Source organism: Mastacembelus armatus, chromosome 3 (assembly GCF_900324485.2).
Source record: "Mastacembelus armatus chromosome 3, fMasArm1.2, whole genome shotgun sequence".
Taxonomy (NCBI): Eukaryota; Metazoa; Chordata; class Actinopteri; order Synbranchiformes; family Mastacembelidae; genus Mastacembelus; species Mastacembelus armatus.
The window spans coordinates 15,568,313-15,592,506 of record NC_046635.1 but is presented as its reverse complement, the minus strand read 5'-3'; the positions used below and the strand labels follow the sequence as shown (position 1 = coordinate 15,592,506).

The window sequence follows — 24,194 nt, the reverse complement described above, 5'->3', positions numbered from 1 at the left end:
ACGACCGAGTTTCACTCAAGATGGATGCAACAAGTAAGGGAGTTTTAGGGGGGAAATTTCTGTTCAAAACGCTAACTGATGGATCCACGGATAGAACTAAAGTAATATGTTAATTTTGTAAAGCCGAATTTAATTATCATAGAAGTAATTCCTATCTCACATATCATCTAAAAGCAAAACACCCTCTGGATACCACTTAACGCCTGGCTGTCCAACGTAAATTAGAGGAGTGTGTTTTTCGTGGCCAAATATCTAAACCTGTCAGTGAAAAGGTGACGAAAGCTTTAGTTGTTTTTGGATAGCTAAAAACTGCCGCCCTCTCACCGTTGTCCAAGATGATGGATTGAGAGATGTCATTCGGACCGCATCGGGAGACACCTCGTACAATAAGCCCCCGAGAGGAACAATCATGTCAAGATTACACTCGCTGTATGATGGTGAGTGGGCAGGAAGGATGAGAATGCTTGATTGCCACATTGCGCTCACGGGCGACCACTGGACCTCGGTCAATAATGTCAACTTCTTGGGGGTCACGGCTCACTTCATCGACAAAGAATGGAACCTGAGGTCCGTTTTTTATGTGTAAATATTGACTGTGCTTTTTCCCATTAATTTACATTTCATATCTAAATATACAATGATGATGATATTTTAAATTAATTGCGATTTTTGGAGGACCATGCGATTAATTTGTTAATTTTATTTAATCATTGACAGCACTAGTACAAAATTTCTTCTTGATGTTTATTTATTCATTTTGCTATGGGTGTGTTTAAAATGTGTAAGTTACAGGGACACTTGAATTTTCCTTCAGGGATGAATAAAGTATCTGTCGTATAGTATCTTATTGTATCGTAGCTCTACCTGGAAGTAGATAATAGAACCAGAAAATCCAACTGGAGAAAAGAGCATTGTCTACTATTAGCCTATTAAATTGATGAGTATAAAACCATTTTAAAAGGAAAAACTACACCAAAGTTGCAACTCAGATCTAGAGGTAGGTGTGGGAGCGCATAGTTTTAATTACTTGTGATATGGCATGAGAGTTACCATAAACAGTATTCCTGCATGATCTGATCAGTAGTGTTCAAATCATAGACATTCAATTTGCATAATATTTCTCCCATCTTTCATCTTTCTGCTATTTCATATTCTTTAAAAAAAAGACCTTTTCAGCATCTTAAAAATCCTTTACTACATCTACATCCTACTCTTAACAGTTGGCTCTCTTAAGGCCCAAGATGCATTGTAAGTAACTTCTATTTAGATCTTTACCAGGATTTAGTCTTAATTGTAAGTGAAAATATTAGAAAACTTCATGATTATAAGAACTTTCTTAAAATTTCATACTAGGAGAAACCTTTTGGGCTATGAAACTTTGTGAATATGGCCCCTTGTTTGGTGTGTTCTTTATGTGGGAAAACACTAATACTGCCCGTCTTTGTATTTAAATATCAAAACATGGCTTTAAAACAACTTGATTGCTTGTGTAGAAGGTTTTTCATTGTACCACGACAAATGGTGCAAGAAACAGTGAAAATGTTCTTCTGCATTGTAAATTTCCTTTAAGTTTTCCTGGAACTGTTGTCTCCCGGCTGAGGGCAAAGTATCATGTGGGGAAATTAGCACACTTTAAACCTCACATTGTGCGTCGGTCGCATTCCTGTGTCGGTGTAACGCGTATCTATAAATTCTATTTCTATGTGTACTTTGTGAACTCGCTTCCGCGTGCCGATTTGGGAGTCCTTTTCATCCGCGTGCTCGTGCGATTACTTGTGTGTCTGCGCAGACAAGGGAGTAAAATGCCGTCAAAAATCATATTTGACCAAGTAATGGAGGGCGATGTGGAAACTATCACTGGAGCTAAATCCCTAAAGGTGAGCAGAGATCGTCTTGTCGTGCTGTGCAGAGTGAAAAAAGCCGTGTAGCTCTTGCTCCGACATGTTTGATAACATGTGGTTGAATGTGCTAATCACAAACCTCTACGCACAGGCAAGCTAAGACTTCGCAAACCAACGTAAGATATGTTTTATGTACTGGCACTAGTAGTAAAATATTATTAACGGTCATAATCGGATGTGGCACAAATTAAGAGAAAATGTGCACCACTGCAATGCTAATATTAGCACCCACTGTCAGCGTAGGCATTTAATATAGGTAGAAATTCTCATGGCATACCCGTGCGTTTCCGGCCCGACCAATAGATCACATGGATCTACAAATTGACAACATGGAAGCCTTAAACCTAGCATTTGGGCTGCGGGTACAGCTTAATGACAAATAGCTTCCCCATAGAAACAAAAGCAGATGATTTAGCGGTAATTATAGCAGTTGCTAATGATTATTTTTATTCTCTTTTTTTTAATTTATATTTTTCACCAAACACCATTTACACCATCTTGAGTTGGGATCGTTTTGTCAAACTTATATTAACTTATATGTGTCAGTATATTTAGTATACAGTATACTTTAACGTGTAAATTCTCATTAGGAATACCCTTAATGTTAAAGTGGAAAATTGAAATATTTAATATGAAATTTTTTTTTTTTTTTTTTACATAGATGGGATTCTCAAGGTAGGTAGGTTTGTTGGTTAATTCCATGTAAAATGTGGAAGAACTACATTTTTGTGAGTTATAGTTGCAAGAAGTGAAGAGTCCCATCATTAGAGGTTGCAGATGGCCGAGTTATGATGCTGATTATTTTGGGATGATATTCTTTTACTGTCTAAACATAAGACCCTAAAAACATTCTATCATTTATAGTGTGCCAGTTCTCCTTTTGCTAAATCCATCCTACTCTCTCCCTCTCTTTCGTCCTCTCTTTTCTGTGCAGGCAACCAATTAGCAAACTTAACATTCAGTCACAGAATCTTTAATAAGAGGTATATTAAACGTTTTTGCTTATGTTGATGTTTCAACTTAATTTTGTTTTAATCTCCTTAAAAATCTTTCGCTACTTTCTTCCTTTTATATGTTGCTATTATGTGAATGGCGGATTATAAAAACAGTTTGCAAAATTAACGCCTTTGTGAAACCTTAATGTTAGTTAATAATTTATCATTTTTGAGGGTGCTGAGATGAAATGTGGTTGTGCTTGAGTACTGCATAGAAGGGGCTAAATTCACCACTAGTAACTTTTCAAATCTAAATAAGAATTCATATATATTCCCATGACATTCTTCTTTTCACTCTTCCAAAAGTTAGCCTCCCCCTGTCCACATTCACTGAGGTCTGGTAGAAATGCAATTTGATTGACACAAGGGACTGTGTCACTTACGTTCCACCAAAACAACACTTGGGCTGCCTGTTAACAGTAGCAATTATCTGCCCAGCTGATTAATCAGTCAATTTGTTGATATCGTTTGTCAAAACATTTTTTTTTTTCATTTTCCCACATGTAATTAAGAGATACTTGTGTCTTAAATTGCTATATAAGGCACCAGCATTTCTCTCTTTTTAAATTTTGAGTACCAATAACTACAGTCTATTTTACTTTGTTTCTACTAAATTGAACAACTTTTAGAACAAGACCAAGGAGGGCAAGAAGCTGAAGAAGAAGCAGCTGAAAGACCAAGAGGAGAGGGAAGACATAGAGTGTGAACCACCAGCACGAAAGAAGAAAAAGGATAAGCTGGCAGCAGTTGACATTAACGTAGATGAGGGTACAGACATGAATGGCAACAGTAATGATGTAACACCAAAGCAGAAGATTAAGAACACCGAAAGAAACTCAGAGGTCAGTGCTAAGTTGTTTGTATGTTTATCCAATTACCTGTTGTGAAAAGGCTATACATGTAATTGCTGACTATTTGGATCTGGGGCTGCAACTAATCAATAAAAGCAATAAATTTATTAAAATAGTTGGGAATGAATGTATTTATCGATTAGTTAAATCTAGAAATGTAGCTGTTTGCAGCAGCATGATGAGCAGCTGCTGAGATGAAAATGGCAGAAATGGAAGAGAGTGAAAGTCACCTTTTCCATAATTAAAGAAGTAAATAGCGGTGGTGCCTTCTTATTCGAGTTTTTCCGTTATGTGGTGAGAATGAGTCATCCAGTAAAATGTTTTATGGTTCTCATACCAATTGACACAGTAACTTGCACATCTTACTGAGCAGACCGACTTCTGTTTTATCTGATGTGTGTCGACTCTAAGACATGGGCATGAGACCCTTAACATATATGGTTTTTTGGGCTTAATGTCTGTTTCCTCTGGAACCTTTTTTAAAAAGCTGCTGTGTCTTGAAACTGATGGTGAAAAATGGCACATACACACCGCTGTTGAGTGATGCAGGTCGAAGTTGGTGTGGATTAAATGTTTTTGTTTTCATGTATAATCAACAATGTCATGAGCATCACGTCCAGATTGTAATCTGGATTTATAGTTTTAGCAATTGCAAGACACAACGAAGCTCACACAAGGGACTGATTGATCTAGGTTATTTATCTAGATTATCATTAATTTAGGCCAGGAATCTAACCCAACTCACTAATTATAATAATAATAATTTTATTTTTAAGGCACTTTAAAAACCGTAACAACTGACACAAAGTGCCGTACACCATATCAGCAGTAAGCATAAAACAGAATCAGAACAAGATAAAATACAATAGATAAGTAAGTAATAAGAAATTATAAAAGTCAATGAAACAATCAATCAATCGGTCATGCTAGTCAAAAAGCTAGAGAATAAAAATAAGTTTTGAGTGGTGTTTTAAACACAGATAGTGTGGAAGCTTGTCGTATATACAGAGACAAATTGTTCCACAGCCTCGGAGCAGCTACAGGAAAAGCTCTTATCAACTAAATTCTAGATTTCGGTACATCAAGGAGCAGGAATTCAGCTGATCTAAGAGAGCAGCTAGGAGTATAGGGACAGAGAAGTTCAGAAAGGTAAGGTGGGGCAAGACCATTTAGAAACTTGCAGGCAGATCGGTATTATATGCTCATACTTTCTTGTTCCAGTTAGAAGACGTGCCGCCACATTCTGAACTAGCTGGAGACTCGAAAGAGTGGCCTGGCTGACACCAGCATACAAAGCGTTACAGTAGTCAAGCCGTGATATCACAAAAGCATGATTTACCAGTTCAAAGTGCTGTTTGGGCACTAGAGGTCGTATTTCAGCCAAGCGCCTTAGATGAAAAAACTGGATTTCATCACAGCACTAATTTGATTTTCGAATTTAAGATCTGTATCCATTTTGAAACCAAGATTAGTGCTCAGTGGTCTAAGATGATGCGTCAAAGGGCCCAAGTTAACATGAGAAGTGTTATAAGAGGCACTAGGGCCAAACACCACTTCAGTCTTGGTGTCATTAAAATGAAGGAGGTTCAACGCCATCCAAGTTTTAATGTCTTCAAGACAGGCAAGTAGGTGTGTAATGGTGAAACCCTCCTTACTTTCAGGGGAAAATACCCCTGGGTGTGATCGGCATAACAATGAAAAGACACATCATGGTGTCTAAAGATGGAACCCAGTGGGAGTAAATATAGGGGGAAAAAAGCAAAGGCCCTAAAACCGAGTCTTAGGGAATCAAGGCTGATTCCGTGCTATGAAATGTTTCCAGATAGAAAAATATTGAGAATGTCATGTTCATCCAGGAAAAACTTTGTGTACACAATTTTTTCAAGGATTTTTGAGAGAAAGGGCAGCATAGAGACGGCTCTATAATTTGCCAGTACAGTTTGGTCAAGACCGGGTTTCTTATTTAGTGGTTGCACCACCGCATGCTTAAAAACAGAGGGAACCACACCAGATAATAAACTACTGTTAATGATACTAACCCTCTGGGTTCTAAAGGTGTTTTGGGGCCCTGGACAAGTTTTGACATGCCGTGACATTTGTGCTTTTTTCAGTTGCATTTAAACATGTTAATGGCTAAAGTCTGATAACACTGTAATCAGCCCAAACTGGGCTAAAATACGTGAGCAGCATGTTTATACATGGTTGTGTTTTTGAGAAAACAGCGTTTATGCATGGTTAGTGAAAAACTACAATTTTTAAGTCACTGAAATAAGGCCATAAAACACATCTTGTAGCCTAGAGTGTTTGCTTCAAAATGATGTGAAAGTCATCTTGTTCACTCATTCACAGAAAACAATACACCAATTTAAATTTTCTAAGACACTTGTTGTTTAGAAAAGACATTTGCAGGAAGGTGTGCCTGATCATGAATAATCATGTGATTTACCTGAGAAGACAAAATGAGCCTTTTAGTCAGGAATGTGGCTGAGAGGGCATTAGTGCAATACAGTGCATATGCAAACGTTCGTCATCTGAGTCGTGTTTTTCTGAGGACAAAGTAAACTATTTGTCGCTGTCTGGAACATACAAAGCACTTGAGTAAATTCTATGATGAAGCTTGACATGTTATGCAATTTCTTGGGGGCGTGTACAAACTATCTAGCTCACCTCAGATTATTTCCATATGAACAGTGCGCTCAGTGCGAGGCGGGATGACATTAGCTATAATGAGGTGAGACAGGAGAAACCGTGCCGCTCCTTACTTTCATATGGATTAAATAAAAAGAGATTTGTTTTTGACTTGAATTGTTTAATTTAAACGAAGACATTTCAAGCTTTCTAGCCATATTTCTTATTTTTATAAGGCAAGTATTTGCTGAGATTCTGGTTATACAATATCTCACAGAAATGAGTACACCCCTCACATTTTTGTAAATAGTTTATTATATCTTTTCATGTGACAACACTGAAGAAATGACACTTTGCTACAATGTAATGTAGTGAGTGTACAGCTTGTATAACAGTATAAATTTGCTGTCCCCTCAAAATAACACACAGCCATTAATGTCTAAACCACTGACAACAAAAGTGAGTGCACCCCTGTGTGAAACTGTCCAAATTGAGCCCAAAGTGTCAATATTTTGTTTGGCCACCTTTGTTTTCCAGCACTGCCATAACCCTCTTGGGCATGGAGTTCACCAGAGCTTCACAGGTTGCCACTAGAATTCTTTTCCACTCCTCCATGATGACATCACAGAGATGGTGGATGTTAGCGACCTTGCACTTGTCGTGTCTGGATGTCCTCGTCACTTTTGGGAAGTTTCCAATCTGACTAAACTATAACTGCATCAAACTCACTAAGAGTAGCTGGCTATCCTCTTCATTAGGATCACAAACCGGAGAGCCTTGAATTCAAGTGCACAGGTGTGTATTCACATAAACACAGTACAGACAAGGTGAGTTACCCTAGAGTAAGCTGACAATGTTCCTCAAGCTCCCTGTGTTTATAACTATGGTCTGGGGGTTGATTCACACCCCTTGACACACCTCTTTTCATCTCAAAGTAATGTCTGTTTGCTGTCATTAATTTCCCTTTTTTGGATATATTGGTGTATTGCCTTCTCTTAATTCCTTTTTCTAAAGATGATGGGGGAACGGCACCCCGCCCAACTCTTCCTCTGGGGCATGACGTGATCCCCCCATCCTCCATTTCCAATTCTTTATTTATTTCTTACGTACCTACAGTGATAACAGACCCTCACCATATAAAATAACAGTCTCTAGGGCTCTTCCAGGAATGTCCCATCTTCTTCCATACATGGTCTTACATGCAGGGCATTAATCACACCTGTCTTCCTAAGAACCTTTGATACTCTCCTGTGCTCAGGCCTCCCATTTGATACTTCCCTTTATATGGATATGTTCTTTCAAAGATACACACACAGAATACATAGTTTGCCTGTGTATGGCTTTAGGTTTCAGGGATAATACACAATACACTCCTCCACCTTCCTTTGAGGATGACCCACAGGTGCTTAATAGGGTTTAGGTCTGGAGACATACTTTCTTTAGCAAGGCAGTGGTCGTCTTGGAGATGTGTTGGGGCCGTTATCATGTTGGAAAACTGCCCTGTGGCCCAGTCTCCAAAGGGAGGGGATCATGCTCTGCTTCAGTATGTCACAGTACATGTTGGCATTCATGGTTCCCTCAATGAACTGTAGCTCCCCAGTGCCGGCAGCATTTGTGCAGCCCCAGACCATGACACTCCCACCACCATGCTTGACACAGTTGTCTTCGTACTCCTTACCTGATTGCCGCCACACACGCTTGACACCATCTGAACCAAATAAGTTTATCTTGGTCTCATAAGACCACAGGGCATGGTTCCAGTAATCCATGTCCTTAGTCTGCTTGTCTTCAGCAAACTGTTTGCGGGCTTTCTTGTGCATCATCTTTAGAAGAGGCTTCTGGGACGACAGCCATGCAGACCAATTTGATGCAGTGTGCGGTTTATGGTCTGAGCACTGAGAGGCCTACCCCCCCAGCCTCTGCAGCAATGCCAGCAGCACTCATATGTCTGTTTCCCAAAGACAACCTCTGGATATGACGCTGAGCACATGCATTCAACTTCTTTGTCGACCATGGTGAGGCCTGTTCTGAGTGGAACTGTCCTGTTAACCCTCTGGGGTCTGAGGGGGTTTTGGGGGCCTGGACAAATTTTGACGTCCTGACATTTGTGCTTTTTTCAGTGTCTTTTAAACATATTAATGTCTAAAGTCTGATAACACTGTAATCAGCACAAAATTGGCTACAATAATATGTGAGCAGCAAATTTATACATGATTGTGTTTTTGAGAAAAAAGTGTTTATGCATGGTTAGTGAAAAACTACAATTTTTTTACTCACTAAAATAAGACCATAAAACACAAACAGAACATTGGTTCACAAGACTTTGGAGACCTGCGTGTTGTAGGCTAAAGTGTTTACTTCAGAGTGCTGTGAATGTCATCTTGTTCACACATTCACAGTAAACAATACACTGATTTAAATTTTCTAAGACACTTTTTGTACAGAAAGGCCACATGCAAGAGGGTGTGTCTGAGGATGAATAGTCATGTGATTTACCTGAGAAGACAAAAGACGCACTCAACGACCAGACAAAGATGCGCATAATGAGCCTTTCAGTCAATGTAGATGGGACGGATTAGTGCAGCACAATACAAAACAATGAGGAGCCAAACGATCCTCATTTGTCTCTGTGTGGAATACAAGAAGCGCTTCTTCACGTCTGTGACGCGCCATCATGTGCAAATATTTACCTGGTTCACCTGAGATTATTTACATGTGAACAGTGGACAGTGTACAAGGCGGGACCGCATTACCTGGTGAGACAGGAGAAAACGGACTTCTCCTTACGTTCATATGGATTAAATAAAAAGTGATGATTTGTTTTCGACTTGAATTGTTTCACTTAAAAGAAAACATTTCAAGCTTTCCAGCCATATAATTCTTATTTTTATGAGCCAAGTATTCGCTGAGAATTCTGGTTGTTTTATTTACGCGTCTGTGAAGAGAAATGGCAGACACAGAAAAGGCCGAGAGCGCACCCTGTCGGCTTTTTGTATTTAAAAAAAGCACAACGTTTTGTTGTTATTATGATGGTATACCACTGAAACTAGACCCTTTACAGATTTGAATGATATATTTCTTTTATCTGTACGATCAGAATTGACAAAGTAATTTAAGTTTGTTTCGTCCTTATCAGGAAAAGATGCGTCGAAACGCGCGTGCGTCGACCCCAGAGGGTTAAACCGCTGTATGGTCTTGACCACCATGCTGCCGCTCAGTTTCTGGGTCGTGGCAATCTTGTTATAGCCTTGGACATTTTTATGTAGAACAACAATTCTTTTTTTCAGATCCTCTGAGAGTTCTTTGCCATGAGGTGCCATGTTGAACTTCCAGTGACCAGTATGCGCTAGTGAGAGCGATAACACCAAATTTAACACACCTGCTCCCCATTCACACTTGAGACCTTGTAACACTAACAAGTCACATGACACCGGGGAGGGAAAATGGCTAATTGGGCCCAATTTGGACATTTTCACTTAAGGGTGTACTCACTTTTGTTGCCAACGGTTTAGACATTAATGGCTGTGTGTTGAGTTATTTTGAGGGGACAGGAAATTTACACTGTTACACAAGCTGTACACTCACTACTTTAAATTGTAGCAAAGTGTCATTCCTTCAGTGTTGTCACATGGAAAGATATAATAAATTATTTACAAAAATGTGAGGGGTGTACTCACTTCTGTGAGATACTGTATATTATATTATATATTATCACCCGCAGGTCACCGAGAAATATCCTTGTGCTCTCAATGGTCTGGGTCATACTATGACACAACCCAGACTTTTTACAGATGAGCTCTTTGGAGCAAAGTCTGGCTAATATCTATTCCTTGAACAGTTTAATTTTTCCATGCAGCTCACCAGGATAATGTCTAGCAATGTTCAAGCGCATGTCTGAAAGCATATTGGTTAATTAGGGTTAATGCGCGACTCACTTTTTCTGTAAGTGTGAATTCTAGTAATATGTTCATGCTAAATTTGGAGTGAGTGTCGGCATTGACAACCCGAGAGATGAGGAGGCGATGCCACTTCATCCCCCCACCCTGATGATGGTGCAGTTTAACGTTAACTGCCATGTATGAATACCTGTTATGTCTGGCCTATGTTTTTCAAAGGCTAACTTGGACTATAACCAGTTTAATTAGAAATGCAACTTAACGTATTTTCCGGTTCGGAGTATGAGTCACGTTTCTATTTATACTAATTATAGTGTAAATTAGCTTATGAAGAACATACACTAGGTATAACAACAAGAAGTGCATTACAATATTCCTTCATCCGTGTCAAGTAACATTAACAGCTGCACCAACATTGGGGGTAGGGCGAGATGAAACGGCGTGCCAGCCTCCTCTAAATTTGTCTGAATGCCAACACTCATTCCAAACTTTTTCAGCTGCATACTTTACCTGCAGTTTGAAGTCTGTAGTATAGCTCTTTCTTTTGGGCAGCATTTTCACTGTACTGGAGTTTATTGTGAGCATAAGTGTTTTTACTTCTTCAGTGGTACAATATTATCTTCAACTGAGTCAAGAATGCCATCTAATGCTAGTGACTACATGACAAAATTACTATAAATATACATATATATGTCGATTTGCTGTATAAGTTGAAGGACAAGCCAGAGGAGTTAAAAAAGTGTGACTTATAGTCTGGAAAATACAGTATACACCAAAATAACTAATATATAGGGGGGTTTGTGTTCAGTGAGGCTGTTTTTGCTAAAAGCATACTCCGGTGCAGCTTACAGCCCGGAAAATATGATAATCGAAAACAAAATGGACTGATTAATCGATTATTAAATTTTTTGTTTGTTGCAGCCCTATTTAGGTGTTTTTAATGGTAAATGTTGTGTTCTCTGGCACTGTGCTGGTAGACAAGTTCATACTATCACCAATTTTATCTTGGTGTTTAGAAGAAGAAGCAGAAGAAAGCCACTGCAGAGACGGCAACCAACAGGCATTCCACACCAAATACCCCTGTGCAAACACCCATCCAGAGACCATCCCAGTCAAGTGAAGACTCAGCCAGTGACAGCAAAAAAGAATTGGTATGACTCACAACCTGTGTATGTATGTATACGTATATGTGTGCGTATGTATGTATATATACAGTGGGTACGGAAAGTATTCAGACCCCTTTAAATTTTTCATTCTTTGGGTCATTGCAGCCAGCCATTTGCCAAAATCAAAAAAGTTCTTTTTATTTCTCATTAATATACACTCAGCACCCCATCTTGACAGAAAAACCAGAAATGTAGAAATTTTTGCGAATTTATTAAAAAAGAAAAACTGAAATATCACATGGTCATAAGTATTCAGACCCTGTGCTCAGTTTTGAGTAGAAGCACCCTTTTGAGCTAGTACAGCCATGGGTCTTCTTGGGAATGATGCAACAAGTTTTTCACACCTGGATTTGGGGATCCTCTGCCATTTTTCCTTGCAGATCCTCTCCAGTTCTGTCAGGTTGGATGGTGAATGTTGGTAGACAGCCATTTTCAGGTCTCTCCAGAGATGCTCAATTGGGTTTAGGTCAGGGCTCTGGCTGGGCAAGTCAAGAACGGTCACAGAGTTGTTCTGAAGCCACTGCTTTGTTATTTTAGCTGTGTGCTTAGGGTCATTGTCCTGTTGAAAGGTGAACTGTGCCTTGCCACAGTTCTGTCTCTGAGCTCCTTGGGCAGTTCCTTCGACCTCATGATTCTCATTTTCTCTAACATGCACTGTCAGCTGTAAGGTCTTATATAGACAGGTGTGTGCCTTTCCTAATCAAGTCCAATCAGTTTAATTAAACACAGCTGGACTCCAATGAAGGAGCAGAACCATCTCAAGGAGGAATAGAAGAAATGGACAGCATGTGAGTTAAATATGAGTGTCACTGCAAAGGGTCTGAATACTTATGACCATGTGATATTTCAGTTTTTCTTTTTTAATAAATTTGCAAAAATTTCTACATTTCTGTTTTTTTCTGTCAAGATGGGGTGCTGAGTGTACTTTAATGAGAAATAAAATGAACTTTTTTGATTTTGGCAAATGGCTGCAATGACAGAGTGAAAAATTTAAAGGGGTCTGAATACTTTCCGTACCCTGTGTGTGCGTGTGTGCGTGCGTGCGTGCGTGCGTGCGTTTTTGAGAAGTTACAAGTTTATGTTGATAACTCTTTGTTTCCCAGTAACCTATTGTAGTGTTGCAACATAGTGTCTGTTTGCTAAGAGAAATCAAAGTAAGTAAGCTGTTACTAAATCATTCTTTCTCTGCATTAGTTTGGTTACTTGATATTTGGGATTTTATTTTTTTTAATTTTTTATTGTTTAGAAGTTTTTGGAAATTCTGTAATTAAAACTAAATTGACTTGCCAACCAGTTCACTCGTTCTGGATAGTGACACAGAAAAACCCTTCACTATCTTGAGCTGTAGATTTCCCCCATCTCCATCACGCTGTCTAGTTGGTAATATTGTAGACATTGGCAGTCTCTCACTCAAATAGTAATAGCTCAACAAGACTAAGCTTGTCTGCAGTAGGTATTCACATTAGGTTAAGTTTGAAGCTACAAATTTCACAATTCAGCCTGCTTTCAAACATTTTTACAAATTGCTACTATGACTTTGCATTTTCCTCCTTGAACCGCCACCTTATTGTGGGGGGGGGGGGGGGGGTTGAGTGCCCATATGATCCTAGGAGCTATGTTGTCCGGGGCTATATCTCTCTGGCAGGGTCTCCCAAGGCAAACAGGTCCTAGGTGACGGACCAGACTAAGAGCGGTTCATTGGCCCCTTATGAAGCGAAAATCGAGGACCGTGACGTCGCCCAGCATGGCGAAGCCGGGGCCCCACCCTGGAACCAGGCCTGAGGTTGGGGCCCGTTGGCGAGCGCCTGGTGGCTGGGTCTCCCCCCATGTGGCCCAGCCGGGCAAAGCCCAAAAGAGCGATGTAGGGCCACCCTTCTGTGGACCCACCACCCGCAGGAGGATCCATAAGGGGCCGGTGCCTAGTGGATCGGGCCGTGGTTGAGGATGGGGACCTCGGTGACCCGATCCCTGGATGCTGAATCTGGCTCTAGGGACATGGAATGTCACCTCACTGGGGAGGAAGGAGCCTGAGCTTGTGCGGGAGGTCGAGCGGTACCGACTAGAGATGGTCGGGCTCACCTCCATGCACAGCGTGGGCTCTGGAACGCAGCTCCCTGAGAGGGGCTGGACTCTCTTCTCTGGACTCTCTTCTATTCTGGAGTTGCTCACGGTGAGAGTGTTGGAGTTTTTCCCCCCAGAGTGAAAGGGTCGTTTCCCTGCGCCTTCGGGTCAGGGATAGGTCTCTCACTGTTGTTTTGCCCTATGGGCCGAACAACAGTGCAGAGTACCTGGCCTTTTTGGAGTCTCTCGGGGGGGTGCTGAAAGGTGCTCCTACTGGGGACTCCGTAATTCTGTTGGGGGACTTCAATGCTCACGTGGGCAGCGACAGTAAAACCTGGAGGGGCGTGATTGGGAGGAACGGCCTGCCCGATACGAACCTGCGTGGTGTTCGAACACCATGTTCAAGCATAAGGGTGTCCATCAGTGCACATGGCACCAGGACACCGTAGGCCGGAGGTCGATGATCGACCTTGTAATCGTGTTGTCCGATCTTTGGCCTTATGTCTTGGACACTCGGGTGAAGAGAGGGGCAGAGCTGTCAACTGATCACCACCTGGTGGTGAGTTGGATCCACTGGCGGAGGAGGAAGCAGGACAGACTTGGCAGGCCCAAACGTACTGTGAGGGTCTGTAGGGAATGTTTGGCCGAACCCGCTGGGGTCTTTAACTCACACCTCCGAGAGAGCTTCTACTAGATCCCGGGGAAGACTGGGGACATTGAGTCCGAATGGACCGTATTTTCCACCTCCACTGTCGACGCGGTGGCTAGGAGCTGTGGCCGTAAGGTTTTGGGTGCCTGTCGTGGCGGAAATCCCCGAACCCAGTGGTGGACACTGGAGGTAAGGGATGCCGTCAAGCTGAAGAAGGAGTCCTCCTGAGCTTGGTTGGCTTGTGGGACTCCCGAAGCAGCTGACTGGTACCGCCGGGCCAAGCGTGCCGCAGCCCAGGCGGTGACAGCAGTAAAAACTCGGATTGGGGGAGGAGTTTGGTGAGGCCATGGAGAAGGACAACCTGTCGGCCCCGAAGAGATTCTGGCAAACCGTCCGGCGCCTCAGGAGAGGGAAACAGTGTTCTACCAATACTGTTTACAGTGGAAGCGGGGAGCTGCTGACCTTGACTGGGGATATTGTCGGACGGTGGAAGGAATACTTCGAGGATCTCCTCAATCCCGTCAACACGTCTTCCATAAGGGAAGCAGGAGCTGGGGATTCAGAGGCTCACCCAAGCCGAAGTCACTGAGGTAGTTCGGCAGCTTCTCGGTGGCAAAGCACTGGGGGTGGATGAGATCCACCCCGAGTATCTCAAGTCTCTGGATGTTGTTGGGCTGTCATTACTGACACGCCTGTGCAACATTGCGTGGCGTTCGGGGACAGTACACCCCTGGATTTGGCAGCCTATGGTGGTGGTTCCTCTTTTTAAGAAGGGGGACCGGAGGGTGTGTTCCAACTACAGGTGCTGGAGAGGAGGATCCAGCCAGTGGTCGAGCCTCGGATCCAGGAGGAACAATGCGGTTTCCGTCCCGGCCGTGTCTCTACACCCTCTCGAAGGTGCTCGAGAGGGTGCTTCATGGGAGTTTGCCCAACCAGTCCACATGTGTTTTGTGGACTTGGAGAAGGCATTCAACCGGGTTCCTCGTGACATCCTGTGGGAGGTGCTCCAGGAGTATGGGGTCCGGGGCCCTTTGCTGAGGGCTATCCGGTCTCTGTACAAACAGAGCAGGAGCTTGGTTCGCATTGCCGATAGTAAGTCAGACCTGTTCCCAGTGCACCTTGGACTCCGGCAGGGCTGCCCTTTGTCACCGGTTCTGTTCATTAGTTTTATGGACAGAATTTCTAGGCACAGCCAGGGGCCGGAGGGAGTCCAGTTCGGGCACCACAGGATCTCATTTCTGCTTTTTGCAGATGATGTTGTCCTGTTGGCTTCATCGAGCCAGGATCTCCAGCGTGTGCTGGGGCAGTTTGCAACCGAGTGTGAAGCGGCTGGGATGAGAATCAGCACCTCCAAGTCTGAGGCCATGGTACTCAACTGGAAAAAGGTGGCTTGCCATCTCCAGGCCAGGGGAGAGATCCTGCCTCAGGTGGAGGAGTTTAAGTATCTCGGGGTCTTGTACACGAGTGAGGTAAGGACGGAACGTGAGTTTGACAGATCGGGGCATTGGCAGCAGTAATGCAGTCGGTGTACCGGTGCGTTGTGGTGAAGAAGGAGCTAAGCCAGAAGGAGAAGCTCTCGATTTACCGGTCAGTCTACGTTCCTACTCTCACCTATGGTCATGAGCTCTGGGTCATGACCGAAAGGACAAGATTGCGGATACAAGCAGCTGAAATGAGCTTGTAACTTCTCAAAAAAAGTGGCTGACATGGGCCAGGCGCCCCCTTAGAGATAGGGGGAGGAGCTCGGACTTGAACCGCTGCTCCTCCACATCGAGAGGAGTTAGATGCCCGAGCCACCTGGAATTGCTGGAGGTAGTGTTCAGGGAGAAGGAGGTCTGGGTATCCCTGATTAGGCTACTGCCCTCACGACCTGGCCCCGGATAAGCGGAAGAAGATGGATGTATGGATGAATGGACTTAGCATTTTGATGGAAATTGCTTATTTTCAGGACCACTGGATTATGGCATAGTACCTGGTAGCAGGTGTGTTTTTAGTACCTGGTCGGCCGAGGTTCCAAGTGAGCTGAGCTGATACTAAAATGTGACGGGCCACTGATTGGCCAGGGAGTGACATCATTAGAGGAGTCATGAGCACGATGACCGACCGCATCCAACACAAGAATCAAAAACCCACCATTTTTAAAAACCGGCAACAGCAACTATTTTTCTATTTTTATAGTCTTTAATGAGGGAAATGGTTAACACTACTCGCAAAATAACACTGTGGTCCTGTGAGGAGGTGCAATCATTTCTGTGCTTTTTTCTTTTTTTTTCTATAGGCAGAGATGCCAGAGGAGAAGGAAGGAGCCTTCTACAATTTCAGGATCTCCCAGGTCACCATCAATAAACTTAAAGGTAAAACACCATACTTACAGTTACAGTTGCAAGAAAAAGTAATGGCACTATTTACAGTTTTCTGGTTGGTTGTACAAATTGGTCATGAAACATGAACTGATCCTCACCAGACTCACAAATATCAAAAGACAAAATATTTCTAAGTGGATAAAACACAAACAATCATGATCTTTCATGTCTTCATTCAACACATCCTTCGACCATACTAACTGACGGTGGTGTTACATCCCTCCCACTGTATTGGAGATCATTCTGGTTAACCTTGGTAGGATTTTATTTCTCTCCCCCTCTCTGTAGGCTGCAGGCAGCTTTTATGGTTTAAAAAAAAGCATGGCAACAGCACCTATCTCCTCCTACACCATTGGACGTAGAAATGTCATTCAAGCACCACCGCATTCAGCTCAATGAGGAGAGGATCCCCACTACTTTTATCCGCGATATCTTTTATATTTTCCGAGATATTACAGGTTTTGTCGTAAATTTTTACCATTGCAATTAATGGGCGGTAGGGCAGCATGATACAGCGGGTACGGAAAGTATTCAGACCCCTTTAAATTTTTCACTCTTTGTGTCATTGCAGCCATTTGCCAAAATCAAAAAAAGTTAATTTTATTTCTCATTAATGTACACTCAGCACCAGAAAAAAACCAAAAAACCAGAAATGTAGAAATTTTTGCAAATTTATTAAAAAAGAAAAACTGAAATAGTCTCTCCAATTTTGTGCTGATTACAGTGTTATTAGACTTTAGACATTAATATGTTTAAAAAAACACTGAAAAAAGCAGAAATGTCAGGACATGTCAAAATTTGTCCAGGCCCCAAAAACCCCCTCAGACCCCAGAGGGTTAAGGATGAAGCCAGCACTTGTTGAACATGCATTTGAAAGCCTGAGGAAAATGGGTCGTTCAAGACATTGTTCAGAAGAACAGCGTACTTTGATTAAAAAGTTGATTGGAGAGGGGAAAACCTATATAGAGGTGCAAAAATGTATAGGCTGTTCAGCTAAAATGATCTCCAATGCCTTAAAATGGAGGGCAAAACCAGAGAGATGTGGAAGAAAACGGAAGACAACCATCAAAATGGTGGATCTTTTTGCGTCCTAGGGCCATAGACAGTTTGTGAGACGACCCCCAAACTCTGAATTCAAGCCACAGTACACAGTGAAGACTGTGAAGCATGGTGGTGCAAGCATCATGATATGGGCATGTTTCTCCTACTATGGTGTTGGGCCTATTTATCGCATACCAGGGATCATGGATCAGTTTGCATATGTCAAAATACTTGAAGAGGTCATGTTGCCTTATGCTGAAGAGGACATGCCCTTGAAATGGTTGTTTCAACAAGACAGTGACCCCAAACACACTAATAAACGAGCAAAATCTTGGTTCCAAACCAACAAAATTAATGTTATGGAGTGGCCAGCCCAATCCCCGGACCTTAATCCAATCGAGAACTTGTGGGGTGATATCAAAAATGCTGTTTCTGAAGCAAAACCAAGAAATGTAAATGAATTGTGGAATGTTGTTAAAGAATCATGGAGTGGAATGACAGCTGAAAGGTGCCACAAGTTGGTTGACTCCATGCCACACAGATGTGAAGCAGTTATAAAAAAATGTGGTCATACAACTAAATATTAGTTTAGTGATTCACAGGATTGCTAAATCCTAGAAACAAAAACGTTTGTACAAAATAGTTTTGAGTTTGTACAGTCAACGGCAGACACTATTTTTTTTTAACACACCCCTTTCAACTAATTGCCCAATTGCACAGCCTTAAGAGCGTGCATATCATGAATGCTGGGTCTTGTTTGTTTTCTGAGAATCTACTGCACCTACTGGTAACTTGTTTGCCATGTAGCAATAAAAAATATACTAAAAACCTGGATTATTCTGGTTAGTCACATTGTACTGCTATTATTTTGAACAATACTGTATAAAGCCTAGGCCATACCTTGCTCCAAATAAGGAAAGACTGGGCGGGAGTTTTTGTTCCTGTAGGACCACCAGTATTAAAAGAAGTCAACAGACAGTGCAGCAAAGGAAAACAACAGTGCACAGGCCATCTTTATCCTTCTTTTCCCATGGGTTAAGGGATAGTACCCCAAGAGGTAAAACACTCAATGGAGCATAGTCTGGGCCATCTCAGAAAAATCCTGTTCAGGGGTTCCGTCCCCTGTGTCGGATGACTCTGTTGTGATATCACATGTAAACAGGAAGTGCTGTGGATAAAGTAGTTAAAAATCAGGACCAGCCTGGGTCAAAACAATGTAAAAGTGAATGTGAAAACCCAACAATAGTAAGAAGAAAGCACCTTCCTTTATACTGAAGAAATCGGTCCCACCAATACTCTGAAGAGTCTGAAAGCATAACGTCCATTAGCCATCCAGGATGACATTATTCCAGGTTCTCCAACATCGCCAAATCAGTGAGGAAATGTGAGTGACTGTTCCATACGTCGATCCTTGTGCAGTGTATAGGCCCGAATAGATGTATACTTTATGTATACTTTATATAAGTAGCACAGGGAAGACGCCACTTCAGGCTCCGACCCTGAAACTCTGGGTATGTCACTCTCAGCCTGACAGTATGAAATATCAGTCCTGCAAGAGTTTATAGCTTATAGCAACACTTGTAGACACACAGAAATAGTACACACCCAGTCTATACTTTCCAAAATGATGCGTATCACTTAAATCAGCACACAGCCAAGCATACACACACACAAGCGGAGAGACATGCTGCCATCTTGAAATGATGTCATCTGTGAATCAGCAGCCAATCTTAAAAAGACACTCATGTTGTTGGCATAATTCAACAATCATGTCTTCAATGCTCCTTTTGGCCGTGGTTTTGTTTTGATTTACTATCATGTTTGTGAGGCGTAAAGGTACACGACATTCGGTTGATTGTTTTCCAGGCTGCTTGCTTTCATTAGCTATTGTGGGCATTCCGTTGGAGCTTCCTATCGTAAATGTCAAACATGGTTGATATTTAGGATCGAAGTTCTAACCTGATCAGGAGCAGTTAAATAATGGTGTTGACACCACACACTTCAGGATTGTTTATACAAATAATTGTTTGCGACAAACCTGAAATTGGGCCATGCCCCCATGATCACTGGAGGGGTGAAATTGGGCATGAAATCGGGCATAAAATCATATAGCGTCTACCTGACCTGAGTCTTATATTTAAAAGATCAGTTTTATACATTAAAAATTGCACTTTCAATTTGTATTATTTATTCATTATATTTATTAAAACTTAGAAGTTAAAGTGCAGTGTTTGCCTAACCAAAGACACACTCAAGTTAACAGTTCTAAAAAGGGAGTAGTGAATTGTATTGTACTCTTGACTAACAGATCACAAACATTTCAAATCAGAAATCTAGAGCTTGCACCTGAGCAGATGGCAGCAAAGTCTTGTAAATTTTCACTTTTTTTGACATATTTTTGATAACGATTGTTCTGTTCACTTAATGACCTATGGATATTACTGTTGGGAAAGGAATCTACACAAGAGATTACCTTCTTTTACAACAACAGAGCAAATCTGGAGTATATCACCCTATTTCAGCTGAGCTGAAGAGGTCTCTCTGTGGATGGTGAGCTGGTGCTAAAATAAAGGCTTGGGAGATGGAGACACAAACCTTTCCTACCATCAATCAATCATGGTAAATGTCAACTCTTTACGGACCAGAAGTATGGACCTAGAGGCAATGGTTAAGACCCAGAAAAAATTTTGAGTGTAGCCTAATATGTTTTACTTTAACTTGGTTGAATCAAAACAAGACTCCTGTGTTTATGTGCTAGATTCACTGTGATATATGCATAGATGCTGAGGCAAGTAACAAGACAAAAGGTGGAGCATTTGGTTTTATTTATGAACAAGAGATGGTGTAACCCTGGTCATGTTACTGTCGAGGAAAGGCTATGTTGTCAGGACGATGAGCTGTTGGTCTCAGACCTTATGTTACTTATTCAACCAAGAGCAAATGCTAATGTTCCATGTGAAGCAATTCATTTCATGACCAACTTATGCAGAAAACCAGGAAATTGCAAACAATGCCATTACTTTTTCATGTAACTGTATTATAATTTTACCATGGTTATAGACCAGATTTTTTATTTAATTTATTTATTTTTCCAATATACAGCTTTTGTGAATGCTGATTGACCTGAGGTCTTTTGAGGAGCACATACATTACATTTACAGTGTGTTAATTTTAATGATTAACATTTGGCGTACAAATTTGGTGGTGACCATTATGAATGAAGAAACCACAATAATTCATTTCAGATGATTGTGTTAGTGGGCTTTGGGATACTGAGCTACAGTGCTCAATAACACCTTACAAATATCATCTATCTTTATCTTTAACTCTTCTCCTTCTCACTGTCTTTCTCAGCTCGGGGAGTGTCTTACCTGTTTGATATTCAGGTAAAAACATTTAATCTTATATATGATGGAGAGAACTTAATTGCCCAAGCTCGAACAGGAACGGGAAAAACCTTCTCCTTTGCCATCCCTTTGGTGGAGAAACTCCAGAAGGATTCAGTAGAGATGACCAGAGGCCGGGCTCCCAAGGTACCTGCACATACACCAGTTTTCAGCACCAATTGATAAAAACTAGCATCCCTCAGGATCACAGTATAATTGTACTTTGAATACGTTTATGTAGGACTGTGCCCAATGTTGAATTTCATATTGCATTGTGATAAGATGAAGGTTGATCTCGAAGATCTCGCTTTCCAACAGAAATGTAATATAATATAATGCAGCAGAAATATAAGACTGATCAACGAGGGACAAGTTTAGCAAGTGTTTCACGGTTGTGACTTGTGATATATCTTTACTCTAACAACTCATTCCGTCATTGTTTTTGACAGAAAGCACAAACAGGCAATGATAATGAAATTAGTGCCACACTGAACCAATCATGTTTCTACAGAAGTGGGGGCATGATTAAACAGAAGATGAACAGAACAGAAAATGTTTGATAATAATAGAAACACCCAAACGGGGACAGCCCAGGGCTCAAAAGATGAGAATGTTGAGAGCAAGGCTCTGGCGACTTTAATGGTGAAATGTTTCTGCTATTTAAGAATCAGAATAGCATGTGCTGCAAAACAGACGTATATTTGACAGGATTGTTTCACTAGAAACAGCTAATACCACTAAGCTTTTTTGCCACCTAAAGCAGCGCCATTCTCTAGAGCACATAAATAAAAGACTTCACAATTCCAAACCCAAGCAAGTATTGGTCGTCCCTTAAAAAAAAGTGTGACACTTGCTGCACAACTATAGACCTAGTTTATTTATTTGGAAGTGACAAAAGAATTTAGCTTCTGTTCCTGTGTAAAAGTGTAAACTTTAATATTTTTGTTGTAGATTCAAGATATAAGAAATAAGATTGTTTTATTTATTTGTAGTTGACCAAATTTAGTGTGTTCTCCTTAAGGCTTTGAGTTTCAAAATAAAGATTCCTGCAATACAGTTGTATAATGTACTATGTTTGTCATGTTCAATATTTAGAATAAATAAATAAATAAAATTTAAATAAAAATTAACCTCATATATTTCCGTCACTTAAGAGTAAAATGGAACTTTTAAGTTTGACTGAAATAGTGGTTTGGTTTCAATTGTAATATATATCGACTGATATGAAAAAAATGATTGAGATGAGATTTTTCCCAATCGCCCAGCCCTGCATTTATGTATGGTGGGATCTTATTTCTGTCCCTTTGTAGGTTCTGGTGTTAGCGCCAACCAGAGAGTTAGCTATCCAGGTCGCTAAGGACTTCAAAGACATCTCCAAGAGACTGGCTATTGCCTGTTTCTATGGAGGTAGCTCATACAACCCACAGAGTAAGTCTTCTGCAAAACACACGTTATCTTTAATAGAAGTAGTTTTCTGATAGTTAGGTCATTCAATATATTCATGTTGAAGCTTTCTTTATGTTTAGTGTTGTTATATAGTAATTTTTAGGTTAACTATTAAAGTAGATAAAGTGTACATGCAGACAACATATTTAATACATTAATATTAATACCAACTCTGTCCTCTTCTCTGCCTGTCTAGTTGATGCTATCCACAATGGTATCGACATTCTGGTTGGAACCCCTGGTCGCATAAAAGACCACATCCAGAATCATAAGCTCGACCTTTCTAAACTGAAACATGTTGTTCTGGATGAAGTAGACCAAATGTTGGATATGGGATTTGCAGAACAGGTTGAAGAAATTTTGGCTTCATCATATAAGAAAGGTAAAGTTAATGTGTGTGTGCTGGTTTGTCAAGCACTGTCAAAAAAAAAGTCTCATACATGTTGCAGGATGTTTTTCAAGTAGAGTACAATGGGTACGGAAAGTATTCAGACCCCTTTAAATTTTTCACTCTTTGTGTCATTGCAGCCATTTGCCAAAATCAAAAAAATTCATTTTATTTCTCATTAATGTACACTCAGCACCCCATCTTGACAGAAAAAAACAGAAATGTAGAAATTTTTGCAAATTTATTAAAAAAGAAAAACTGAAATATCACATGGTCATAAGTATTCAGACCCTGTGCTCAGTATTGAGTAGAAGCACCCTTTTGAGCTAGTACAGCCATGAGTCTTCTTGGGAATGATGCAACAAGTTTTTCACACCTGGATTTGGGGATCCTCTGCCATTCTTCCTTGCAGATCCTCTCCAGTTCTGTCAGGTTGGATGGTGAACGTTGGTGGACAGCCATTTTCAGGTCTCTCCAGAGATGCTCAATTGGGTTTAGGTCAGGGCTCTGGCTGGGCCAGTCAAGAACGGTCACAGAGTTGTTCTGAAGCCCCTCCTTTGTTATTTTAGCTGTGTGCTTAGGGTCATTGTCCTGTTGAAAGGTGAACCTTCGGCCCAGTCTGAGGTCCTGAGCACTCTGGAAGAGGTTTTCTTCCAGGATATCTCTGTACTTGGCCGCATTCATCTTTCCTTCAATTGCAACCAGTCGTCCTGTCCCTGCAGCTGAAAAACACCCCGACAACATGATGCTCCCACCACCATGTTTCACTGTAGGGATTGTATTGGGCAGGTGATGAGCAGTGCCTGGTTTTCTCCACACATACCGCTTAGAATTAATGCCAAAAAGTTCAATCTTGGTCTCATCAGACCAGAGAATCTTATTTCTCATAGTCTTGGAGTTCTTCATTTGTTTTTTGGCAAACTCTATGCGGGCTTTCATGTGTGTGGAGAGGTTTGCGTCGGGCCACTCTGCCATAATGCCCCGACTGGTGGAGGGCTGCAGTGATAGTTGACTTTGTGGAACTTTCTCCCATCTCCCTACTGCATCTCTGGAGCTCAACCACTGTGATCTTTGGGTTCTTCTTTACCTCTCTCACCAAGGCTCTTCTCCCACGACTGCTCAGTTTGGCTCGATGGCCAGGTCTAGGAAGAGTTCTGGTCGTCCCAAACTTTTTCCATTTGAGGATTATGGAGGCCACTGGGCTCTCAGGAACCTTGAATGCTGCAGAAATTATTTTGTAACCTTGGCCAGATCTGTGCCTTGCCACAATTCTGTCTCTAAGCTCCTTGGGCGGTTCCTTCATGATTCTCATTTGCTCTGACATGCACTGTGAGCTGTAAGGTCTTATATAGACAGGTGTGTGCCTTTCCTAATCAAGTCCAATCAGTTTAATTAAACACAGCTGGACTCCAATGAAGGAGCA

General features: G+C 41.4%; 1 protein-coding gene across 3 annotated transcripts in view; it reads left to right on the top strand.

Annotated features, from left to right (window-relative positions):
* Window positions 1-355: 355 nt before the first annotated feature.
* Window positions 356-24,194, top strand: part of ddx21 (DEAD (Asp-Glu-Ala-Asp) box helicase 21) — a 45,605-nt gene continuing 21,766 nt past the window's right edge. The window contains exons 1-7 of one of the 3 annotated variants that reach the window (XM_026293702.2): window positions 356-567; window positions 3,526-3,738; window positions 11,288-11,422; window positions 16,426-16,501; window positions 20,906-21,084; window positions 22,248-22,365; window positions 22,580-22,765. In XM_026293702.2, coding sequence (XP_026149487.1) covers window positions 556-567; window positions 3,526-3,738; window positions 11,288-11,422; window positions 16,426-16,501; window positions 20,906-21,084; window positions 22,248-22,365; window positions 22,580-22,765 — 919 coding nt within the window. In that variant the 5' untranslated portion in view covers window positions 356-555. Of the gene's footprint in view, window positions 568-1,718; window positions 1,878-3,525; window positions 3,739-11,287; window positions 11,423-16,425; window positions 16,502-20,905; window positions 21,085-22,247; window positions 22,366-22,579; window positions 22,766-24,194 lie in introns of those variants that run through there. The other 2 variants (XM_026293701.1, XM_026293700.1) reach the window with 2 other exon arrangements.